Source organism: Arachis ipaensis, chromosome B08, assembly GCF_000816755.2.
Source record: "Arachis ipaensis cultivar K30076 chromosome B08, Araip1.1, whole genome shotgun sequence".
Lineage (NCBI taxonomy): Eukaryota > Viridiplantae > Streptophyta > Magnoliopsida > Fabales > Fabaceae > Arachis > Arachis ipaensis.
This window is the reverse complement of record NC_029792.2, coordinates 68,356,397-68,368,535: the sequence shown is the minus strand read 5'-3', so window position 1 is coordinate 68,368,535 and position 12,139 is coordinate 68,356,397. Positions and strand designations below refer to the sequence as shown.

The 12,139-nt window shown below is 37.3% G+C and overlaps 1 protein-coding gene across 12 annotated transcripts; it reads left to right on the top strand.

Moving 5' to 3' along the window:
• On the top strand, positions 331-3,254 carry LOC107614369. 12 transcript variants are annotated; one of them, XM_021109490.1, is made up of 5 exons: positions 331-577; positions 1,313-1,359; positions 2,673-2,716; positions 2,829-2,876; positions 2,983-3,254. In XM_021109490.1, the coding sequence occupies exons 1-5, from the start codon at positions 345-347 to the stop codon at positions 3,007-3,009; spliced, it is 399 nt and encodes a 132-aa protein (XP_020965149.1). In that variant the 5' UTR covers positions 331-344; the 3' UTR covers positions 3,010-3,254. The 12 variants fall into 12 exon arrangements, 11 of the variants coding, with proteins under 11 accessions (XP_020965149.1, XP_020965158.1, XP_020965153.1 ...); XM_021109499.1 differs by having other exon boundaries at positions 2,669-2,716; XM_021109494.1 differs by having other exon boundaries at positions 2,669-2,716; positions 2,804-2,876.

Genomic DNA, 12,139 nt, shown 5'->3' with positions numbered 1-12,139 from the left:
TATGAATAAAAAAATTAATTATATCTTAATTTTATTAAAATTAGGCACTCTTAATTCAAAAATACCCAAATCAAACCATAACCTAACTCTAATTTTTATCTAAGACTACTTCTATTTCACACACTGCCCTCAGCACTTCCCTCATCCCCTCACGTAACACACACCACATACATACACAGAGATAATAGAGAGGAAAAGAGGGAGCCTCCGTCGTTTCACCACCGTTCAGTCCATCACCGCTGCCATGTTGCCACCGAGCTGCGGGTCACGATGGGAAGAGAGAGAGAGGCGCGCAGAGTTCAAAAGGAGAGAGAGAGTCCGAACACGAGGGGGGAGGGAACATCATGGTCGCCATTTGTGGAGTCTGCGCCAGCACTGTCGTCGCTGTAGTAGAGGAGCGTCCCTGTCTCTGCGAGCTGCCGCCATCGAAGCTTCTACTTCTGCTTTGCTGCTTCTGCTGTCACGCCATCGTCCCTCTAGATATCGCTACTTCTGAATCCCCTGTCACTAGTTCTCTGCTTCTGAATCTCCTGTCACTGGTTCTCTGCCTCCTCATTGTGGCTCAACCTCTGTTTAGGTAACTCAAATGTCTCTTATTTTGTGAGTTTAATTGATTTGGTTTCTATTTTGATTTGAAGAATTTTACAAATTCGAAGTGTAGAAGGAACCTAACCATTGCAATACTCTAACATTCTTGATCCAAATTATTTTATTTATCATCTACACTCAATATTTGTATAATGAAAAGTCCTATTGTATTGTTAAGCTTCTATTAATTTGTTAACAAAGTAGAACCCTACTGTTATAGTTAAGCTTCTACATGAATAAGCTTCTTTCAAAGAAATGGAACATGGCTCAAATATGACTTTTGATTTAGTCCCTTAACTTATTATTTAGTGTTTGTTTTGAGAAAGACAGTGTTGTGTTAGTAAGGGGTTGCTTGGATTTCTTGGACTTGTTAATATTCTTTATTTTAATTCCAATTGCCCTCATACTCAATTTCACCAAACTGGAACCTTTTTATACACTTACCCTGAAGCAGCTTGGTCTGATCATTGGGAAAGGTCAGTTATTCATTATTATAAGTAGCTTGACATTGTGGTTTAGTTCTTTTACTCTCATATTCATTACATAGGACAATAATTTGTGCATTTTTTTCCCTTTGAATCTACCGCTGCTTGTGCAATCTGATGATGAGAATTTTTTTTAATGGTCGAATATATGGCTAAATTTTTGCATAGGACAATAATTGGTTTCCATGTTGTGTTGTAATTGAAACCGCCTAATCTAAATAAGTTTGTATTCTTGGAAGGCCAGCGTGGAAGGAAGCTTGTGCTACTCTTCAAAAGCTCCTTTCAGGTAAAAGTTGCAACCTCAATTTGTTCTTTTCTTTTACAAGTAGGACAAGGTGATTTGTGTGGCACAATATTGAAGGAACCTGGGTAGGAAAAAAAGAAAGAAATAAAAATAAAAGGAAAAGAATAAAATAGAGAAAAACGTCATTTATTAGTTGAGCAAACAAACATTCTAATGCCTTAAACGCTATACTGGCTTCTACTTTCATTAACACTTTCACTGGTTTTGTTGGATGGAAATCTTCTTCTTTGTTTCATGGAAATCTTCTTCTTTGTTTCCACATTCTAATGCTTTAAACGCTACACTTTCACTCCCTTTCAACCCAAAACTGCACTTTTCCGTCACTTGCTCTGCCTCTTCTTCCAGTACTACAGTTTTTTCTTTCTTCTCATTATGCTCTTCATTTTGTTCAATTTAGCTTCTTTTTCTTTTTTATTTTTCTTTCAGTTCATTTATTTTTTGAAGTGGTAATGTAGCTACTTTATCTGTGTGATAATAAAGGTGACATTGCTGGTTCCTAATAGCATTCAGTTTTAACAAATTTGTTGCTTTAGATAGTGGTGCAAATTGTTATAGGGCTCTAGGAGAGGGTAATTCAGGTATTTTTGAGTCATTGAGATGAATCAATTAATGGAGATTGTTGAATTTGATTGATTGAAGGCATGGAAAAAGAGGGAAAAAAGTTCTGTTAACAATTAACATTCATTTGTATGTTTTACAGAAATGAGTAATATTGTTCAAATTTGGGAGACTGTTATAAGCATTTCTTTCTCTTGATTACTCTTTCATTTTATACTCATTTAAGCAAGAGAAATTCATGATTTTTGTGGTGATTTTGTCTTCAGATCCTCTACTGGTGAAGGCTGCCAGAGGAGAACCTGTTAGTCGGCCACCAACAAGGATGATTTTGTCTTCATGATATATTTGAGCATTGTTTGTGTATTGACATTTGACAAATATGTTTGTGGTATCAAATTATCTTCAAATCTTACATTTTTTTGTGATTTTTTAGTTGCCATTGATGCTTATATTTGCAAGTTACTCCAAAACTGCTGGTTTAAGTCAATTTTGAGGAGCATAGCTATATACTTATTAACAAATACTTGAACGAATGAAACTATATAATACTACGTCTTTTCTCTTAGCTTATTATGCTATACTAATTAGTTTAGTGAGATTGTATTATTATTAGTTATTATTGATGGATCACGTGAACTAACCTCAATTTCTTTTGGGTTATTAACTCACCTAGTGTGGAACTTCTTAGTTTATGCATTTTTATTTTAACCAAGAGATTTATTCTTTCATGTAGGTAGGTTCTTTCAACCAAAGCACTCTAGCTTCTCAAGCAAAGAACATGGTCTCTGCTCCCATCCTTTTCATTCTTTCTTTTTCTTAATTCATAATTAAGGAAGATACTAATATACTTGAGTTTTTTCTAACTTAGCCTTTGCTCATTGGGTTCAAGTTATAACTTTTATAGCATGAAGTATATACTGTCTTTAAATTCGCCAGACAAGGTTGGTACATAACTTTGTGTTTGTCTTTTTAATGCTTATTATTCAGGTATTCTAATTTGCCAAAAATGTTTATACAAATAAAGATCAGATTTAAGATTCTTTCTAATTTTTTATGTGGAGCAGTTACCATTAAAGCCAAGAGAGTCCACTCAAGCTGGGTTACCACACCAACTTTGTTGAAGAAAAATGAAGAAATTGTCACCCTTAGGCTATAGTATTTTTGTATTTTGAAAAATGATGATGATATAAGTGTAAGTAGTTATCACCTAGACTAGTATTATGTTATTTTGCAATGATGATATATTGTGATTGTGGATCTTATAACAATTTTTATAAGTCAAATTTGTTGGTAAATGTTCAATTAGTTTTCTTTAGTAATTTGATTTAAATAGTTTAGATTATTTATTGACACTAAATTAAAAAAAAGTTAGAATTATTTTTATTCATGAGAAAACTATTGTAAATAAAGAATTATATATTACAAAAAACCGTTGTCAAAAGTCACAAAAGGCAATGGTGTTAAAACCGTTGTCAAAGACAACTAAAAAATGAGAATAGTATTAAAACCGTTGCCAAAAAATGATACTATTGGCAATGCTTTAAAACCGTTGACTTTGTGAATAATAAAACTATAACAGTTTAAAACCGTTGCCTATCCAGTTATGGATTTAACCCGTTATGTCATGAAAGAAAACGGTTTAAAACCGTTGCTTATCGAGTAACGGTTCAAAACCGTTGTATAAAATTTTCTTTCAAAACCATTGTCTATGCTAGTAACTTTGGCAACGGTTATTTTGTTACCGTTGCCTTAGGTAAAAAACCGTTGCCTTTGAGCATTGGCAACGGCTGCATATACCAGAGGTCAAAAACCGTTACCAAAGCGTTGCCTAAAGTTTTAGGAACGGTTTTTCAATCTACAGCAATGATTTTTAACCGTTGCGAAAACCCTTATTTATTGTAGTGTATGGTTGTCTTAATGAGTTGTTCACATAGTTTGGCTTGCTCCCATTCACATTCAACTTCTGGGCTATCTCCTTCTTGCACAGGGGCTTGAGTGTTAATTGCTGAGACTTGATTCTTCTCCATTTGCTTGGTTAGAGCTGCTAGTTGAGCTGTGATCACCTTGTTTTGAGCCAGCAGAGCATCTTTGTGGTTTAGCTCCATTACTCCCTTTCTCAAGTTCTTATCGGAGGCATAGAAATACTCATTATTTGCCACAGTTTCTATGATGTCCATGGCCTCTTCAATTGTCTTCTTGTTATTGAGAGAACCTCCTAAAGAGGGGTCTAGGGCCTTCTTTGACTCTTGGGACAATCCTTCATAGAAAATGTGTAGCTGGACCCATTTATTGAACATATCTGGTGGGCATTTTCTTGTCAACTCTTTGTACCTCTCCCAAGTTTCATAGAGAGTCTCCCCATCTTGTTGTCTAAACATTTGTACCTTAGCTCTCAACTTGTTAACTCTTTGGGGAGGGTAAAATTTTGCCAAGAACTTGTTCATAACATCATCCCAAGTTGTCAAACTCTTCTTTGGAAAGGATTCCAACCACTTAGATGCTTTATCCCTGAGAGAGAAAGGGAACAAAAGCAGTTTATAGGTGTCAGGGTGAACACCATTAGCCTTCACTATGTCACAAATTCTCAAGAATATGGTTAGATGTTGATTTGAATCTTCTTGAGTATTTCTTCCGAATGAACAGTTATTCTGAACAAGAGTGATTAGCTGTGATTTGAGCTCAAAATTATTGGCATGTATGGTGGGTTTCAAGATGCTACTCCCACAATAACCAGGATTGGGATTGATGTAAAAGCCTAACACTCTCCTTTCTTGTGGGGTAGCATGGTTGCCCACTGCTTCATCTTGATGATTGTGTGCTTCACCTTCCATATTTTGAGTTGGATTCTCTTTTTCTTCTTCTTCGCTAACTACCTTTTTGCCTTTTTCCACTGCCTCTCTTTTCAATCTTAGAAATGTCCTTTCAGGTTCAGAATCGTAGGAGGTTGCAGCTCCTCTCCTCCCTATCATACACAACACAAAACAAAATCTAAAACAAGGATTATCACCCCCTTTGGAAGAAGGGTGGGTAAGTCAAATTTTGTTGATGCAAAGCATCAAAAAGTTAATGTGTTTCTTATTACAACGGATATATATACAATGAACAACTGGAAATTCAAGTGCTAAAAGAAAGAAAGAAAATAAGAACTAAAATTAAAGTAAGTAACAAAGTAAATAAAAATGCTTAATCTAAATACCCATCAACTTAACCATTATCAATTCAAAATCAATCCCAGCAATGGCGCTATAAACTTGATGACTGGATATTTAAGTTCACTATAATGAATATAATGAATCCGTTCTTGGCAAGTATACCAAATTGTCGTCAAGTAATAACTCAAAGTAGAGTGAGGTCGAATCCCACAGGGATTGATTGATTGAGAGCAACTTTAGTTAATGAGTGATTTAGTCAAGCTAATCAATAAGAAGTGTTGGGTGCAGAATTCTAAATGATAGCATTGTAAATGACTTAAAGATAAAGGAAAGTAATAAAGGGCAGAATTATAAAGAGCATGAAAGTAAATTACTGAAACATAAATGACTAAATTGTAAATGCGGAACGGGTTGATAGCAGAAATTAAAGAAAGTTATAAAGAATAGGGAAGATAAGAATAGGGGAAATTCATTGGGATTAGAAGATATTGCTCTCTGTGGATCAAATTTAGATCATCTCATCTTCAATCATGCAACTCATTGACCTCTTAGTAATCATGATTGATTGAACCCCAATTCCTTGGTGATTCAATCTCTCAAATCTTGATAATCAGCCAATTACTTGGTCTAATTGCTCATGAAGAGATATAAGCTTGGTCCCTGATTATACCACACGTCCTTATAGATCCAAATAGTGGGTGGATTTTATGTCACCATATCCAATTCCAAAACCTAGATCTACTCAAGTGTGAGAAGGGATTTCAAGCATGGTTCCATGTTTCCTTTTACTAATTCTATGGTCCTTTTAGTCAAGAGAAAGAGGTAGATGATGCAAGTCATCAAGAGCTTACACATGCACCTCAACAAGAGCGTGTGGAGCTCCTCAACAAGAAATCCCTGATATGCCTCAAGGGATGTGCTCTCCTTCCCAAGGCTACTGGGTCCAATTGCACACTTCTCTAGGAGAATTAAGCTCCAACATAGATCAACTAAGGATGGGACATCAAGAGCATTCTACCATCCTCTATGAAATAAGAGAAGATCAAAGAGCCATGAGGGAAGAACAACAGAGACAGGGACGTGACATAGAAGACATCAAGCGCTTAATTGGATTCTAAAGAGGAAGCTGCAGCCGCCGTCACTAAGGTGGACTCATTCCCTTAATCCCCTGTTGCCTATGTTATTTTTTCTGTTTTCCATTTATTTTGTTTTATTGTCTGTTTCTAGTGCATGATCATCTTTATTTTATGTCTTAAAGCTATGAAATATTCCATGCATTTCTTACCTTGGTTAAAAGAAAAATTTTATTTGAAAAAGAAAAGTAAGATGCATGAATTTCGAGTTATATATTAAGAATAGTTCAATTATTTGATGTGGTGGCATTGCTTTTATTTTCTGAATGCATGAATGAACAGTGCATATTTGATGTTGGAGTTAAGAATGTTGGCTCTTGAAAGAATGATGATAAAAGTTAAGTATTATTGGTAATCTAAAAAATTCTAAAATTGATTCTTGAAGCAAGAAAAAGCAGCAAAAGAAAAGAAAAAAAAAAGAAAAAATAGCAAAAAAAAAAGAGCAATCAGAAAAAGAAATAAAAAGAAGAAAAAGCCAATAGCTCTTTAAACCAAAAGGCAAGAGCAAGGATCCAAGGCTTTGAGCATCAATGGTTAGGAGTACCTAAAAGAACAAAATCTTGGACTAAATGGTTTAAATGGGCTGCTTCCCTAACTATATGCTTGTGGTGTGAAGGTGTCAAGTGAAAAGCTTGAGACTGAGCAGTTAAAGTCATGACCCAAAGCATAAGAGTGTGCTTAAGAACTCTGGACACCACTGGCTTGGGATTCTAGCAAAGCTGAATCACAATCCTAAAGGGTTCACCCAGTTAAGTGTCGGTGGCGTTTATGTATCCGGTGGTAATACTGGAAAACAAAGCGCTTAGGGTCACAGCCAAGACTCAAAAGAAGATGTGTTCATGAATAAAAAACAACTGAACTAGGAGAGTCAATAATATCATTGGAATTCTAAGTTCCTAAAGATGCCAATTGTTCTAGGCTTCAATGGAAAGTGAGATGCCAAAACTATTCAGAAGCAAAAAGCTACTAGTCCCGCTCATCTAATTAAAACCGAGTTTCATTGAGAACTTTGAGATTTATTATATCATTCTCTTCTTTTTAATCCTACTTTGTTTTTGGTTGCTTGGGGAGAAGCAACAATTTAAGTTTGGTGTTTTGATGAGCAGATATTTTATACACTTTTTGGCATCATTTTCATATAGTTTTTATTATGTTTTGTTTAAGTTTTATTATATTTTCATAGGTTTTAGTGCAAAATTCATATTTTTTTATTCTACTTTGAGTTATTATGTTTTACGATGATTTCAGGTATTTTTTAGCTGAATTTGAGGAGTTTTAGCAAAGTCTGATTCAGAGATAGAGAAAGGACTGCAGATGCTGTCAGATTCTGACCTCTATGCACTTGAATGAGAATTTCTGGATCTACAAAACACTAAATGGTGCGTTCTCAATGGCTTTGAAAAGCTAACATCCAGGGCTTTCCAGAAATATATAATAGCTCATACTTTGCCTTGGAAATGAAGGCCCAAAACTGGAGTTCAACGCCAGCCATCAACCCTATTCTTGGCGTCCAATGCCCAGAAGGAGGCAGCTGGCACCCAATACCCATTCAAGAGTCCCAAGCTGGCATCCAATGCCCTAGAGGGGGTACCAAGTCATGGCTTCACTCAAGCTCAGCCTAAAGATTCACCAAGTAGGCCTAGAAATTGGATTTTCTCAGTATAGCACTAGTTATCTTATTTCTGTAATTCTTAGTTATCAGATTAGTATATATAGAACAATGATCACCCTGGTTCAAAATTTTTGACCATTATGCCATATTTTCGAATACATTACTTTTCTGTACAGTATGAGTCCCTAACCTCCTAGGTTAAGGTTAGGAGCACTGCTGATTCTTATGGATTAATAATATCACTATTCTATTTCAATCTATGCTTGATTCTATTCTAAGATGTATCTTCGTTCTTCATCCTAATGAATTGGGAGTGTAACTTGACCGTCATCCCTATTCACATGGGTTCTTGCGAGTCCTTGACGAGATAGTATTGAACCACAAGCTTGATTATACATCTCTTAGATGGCTAATCCACAACTTCGTTGGGGACTTCTCGAGACATTGGTTCAGCCGAGGTACGGGGCGATTAGCGCCTTTGTGGTATAGGCTAGAATCAAAGGAGTAGTGTTCTCTGATCCAGAGGATCTGACCTTGTCTATGGAATTTTGAATAGGATCACCAAGGGAATGGACTGCTAGAGCTTCACCTCATTCAGATTGGATGATCGCTGACCCGACGTTTAATCTGAAGTAGAGGAGATTAATGACCGCTGACCCAGCGTTAATCACATACAACCTGCCATGGAATGAATCAATCAGAAGTTGGAGTAAATAGTGAGAAAATTTGATCCAGAAGGAAGAAGCATCTCCGAAGCCTCAACCGTTCTATCATTACTGATTTCACACCTATCTAGTAACGTTTTATTTATTTATTCTGTTTTATGCTTTTTTCCACAAAAATCATATTTTCTATCCGTATGACTAAGATCCACAAGGTATCTGGTATGCGAAATTGTTACTCATGTTGTGAATTGTTGTTCGAAATTGATCTTCACAACTTCGCATAACTAACCAGCAAGTGCACTGGGTCGTCTAAGTAATACCTTACGTGAGTAAGGGTCGAATCCCACGGAGATTGTTGGTATGAAGCATGCTATGGTCACCTTGTAAATCTCAGTCAGGCAGATATAAAATAGTAATGGGGTTTTCGAAAATAAGTAATAAAAGAAGGATAGAAATACTTATGTAAATCATTGGTGAGAATTTCAGATAAGCGTACGGAGATGCATTCGTTCCTCTGAACCTCCGCTTTCCTGCTGTCTTCATCCAATCAGTCTTACTCCTTTCCATGGCTGGCTTTATGCAAGGGCATCACCGTTGTCAGTGGCTACATCCCCTACTCTTGTGAAAATGGTCCAAGATGCCCTGTCACGGCACGGCTAATCATCTGAGGTTCCCGATCATGCTGGAATAGGATTCACCCTCCTTTTGCGTCTGTCACTACGCCCAGAACTCGCGAGTTTGAAGCTCGTCACAGTCATTCAATCATTGAATCCTACTCGGAATACCACAGACAAGGTTTAGACTTTCCTGATTCTCTTGAATGCCGCCATCATTCTAGCTTACACCACGAAGATTCCGATTAAGAGTTCTAAGAGATACTCATTCAATATAATGTAGAACGGAAGTAGTTGTCAGGCATGCGTTCATAGGGAATGATGATGATTGTCACGTTCATCACATTCAGGTTGAAGTGCGAATGAATATCTTAGAAGCGAAATAAGATGAATTGAATAGAAAACAGTAGTACTTTGCATTAATCTTTGAGGAACAGCAGAGCTCCACACCTTAATCTATGGAGTGCAGAAACTCTACCGTTGAAAATACATAAGTGATAGGTCCAGGCATGGCCGAATGGCCAACCCCCAAAACGAGATCACATGATCAAAATACAATCCAGGATATCAAATATAATAGTAAAATGTCCTATTTATAATAAATTAGCTACTAGGGTTTACAGAAGTAAGTAATTGATGCATAAATCCACTTCCGGGTCCCACTTGGTGTGTGCTTGGGCTGAGCATTGAGCTTTACACATGTAGAGGCTTCTTTTGGAGTTGAACGGCAGTTTGTAACCTTTTTCTGGCGTTTAACTCCACTTTGCAACCTGTTTCTGGCGTTTTACTCCAGAATACAACATGGAACTGGCGTTGAACGCCAGTTTGCGTCGTCTAAACTCGGGAAAAGTATAGACTATTATATATTGCTGGAAAGCCCTGGATGTTTACTTTCCAACGCAGTTTAGAGCGCGCCATTTGCTTAGACCAGGATTTTATTCCTTTTAGGCCCTCCTATCCACTGATGCTCAAAGCCTTGGGATCCTTTTTAATTGCCCTTGCCTTTTGGTTTTAAGGGTTATTGGCTTTTTCTGCTTGCTTTTTCTTTTTCTTTATATTATTTTTTTTTTCGCCTATATTTTTATTTTTTTTTTATTTTTTGCAAGCTTTGTTCTTTGCTGCTTTTTCTTGCTTCAAGAATCATTTTTATGATTTTTCAGATTATCAAATAACATGTCTCCTTGTCATCATTCTTTCAAGAGCCAACATATTTAACATTCTTAAACAACAACTTCAAAAGACATATGCACTGTTCAAGCATACATTCAGAAAACAAGAAGCCTTGTCACCACATCAATATAATTAAACTAAGTTCAAGGATAAATTCGAAACTCATGTACTTCTTGTTCTTTTGAATTAAAACATTTTTCATTTAAGAGAGGTGATGGATTCATAGGACATTCATAAATTTAAGACAAAGTTACTAACTACTAATGATCATGTAATGGAGACACAAACATAGATAAGCACATAACATAGAAAACGAAAAACAGAAGAAATAAGAATAAGGAATGAATCCACCTTAGTGATGGTGGCGTTTCCTTCTTGAGGAACCAATGATGTCCTTGAGCTCTTCTATGTTTCTTCCTTGTCTTTGTTTCTCCTCCCTCGTTGCTTTTTGATCTTCTCTAATTTCATGAAGGATGATGGAGTGCTCTTGATGTTCCACCCTTAATTGTCCCATGTTGGAACTTAGTACTCCTATGGAGGTGTTGATTTGCTCCCAATAGTTTTGTGGAGGAAAATGCATTTGAGGCATCTCCGGGATCTCATGGTGATGAGCTTCATGCGCCTCTTGAGCTCCATGAATGGGCTCTCTTGCTTGCTCCATCTTTTTCTTAGTAATGGGCTTGTCCTCTTTAATGAGGATATCTCCCTCTATGTCAATCCCAGCCGAATTGAATAGGTGGCAAATGAGGTGAGGAAAGGCTAACCTTGCCATAGTGGAGGACTTGTCAACCACCTTGTAGAGTTCTTGAGGTATAATCTCATGAACTTCCACCTCTTCTCCAATCATGATGCTATGAATCATGATGGCCCGGTCTATAGATGTTGTGAGAAAATGAGGAAGAATGGAAGGCTTTATATAGGGAAGGGAGGGGGGTAAGTTTCGGCCATAAGGGTGGGTTTTGGGTGGAAAATTGATTTTGAATTTTGAAGGTAGGTGGAGTTTATGAGGTAGGTTTATGGGGAAGAGTGGGTGGATGTGAATGGTGAAGAGGTGATGGGGAAGAGAGATTGAGGTGATTGGTGAAGGGTTTTGGGGGAGAGTGTTTATGGGATTGTGTAAAAGAGGGGTGAGAAGAAGTGAGTGGAGGTAGGTGGGGATCCTGTGGGGTAAATAGATCTTGAGGTGATCCTGTGGGGTCCACAGATCCTGAGGTGTTCAAGGATTTACAACCTTGCACCAAATTAAGCATGTAAAATGCCCTTGCACATAACTCTGGGCGTTCAGCGCCAAGTTGGTGCTTGTTCTGGGCGTTGAACGCCCATTTGTAGCCTCTTTCTGGCGTTGAATGCCAGAACCATGCTTGTTCTGGGCGTTCAGCGCCAGCTCTCCTCCAGGGTGCATTTCTGGCGTTCAAACGCCCAGATGCTGCCCATTTCTGGCGTTCAGCGCCAGAACCATGCTCTGTTCTGGTGTTGAACGCCCAAAACATGCTTCTTACTGGCGTTTAAACGCCAGTAAGGTCTTCCTCTAGGGTGTGATTTTTCTTCTGCTGTTTTTGATTCCGTTTTCAATTTTTATATTTATTTTGTGACTCCACATGATCACGAACCTAATAAAACAAAAATAAAATTAGATAATTAAACATTGGGTTGCCTCCCAACAAGCGCTTCTTTAATGTCAATAGCTTGACAGTGGGCTCTCATGGAGCCTCACAGATGTGCAGAGTTCTGTTGAGACCTCCCAACACCAAACTTAGAGTTTGGATATGGGGGTTTGACACCAAACTTAGGGTTTGACTGTGGGGGCTTTGTTTGACTCTGCTTTGAGAGAAGCTTTTTATGCTTCCTCTCCATGGAT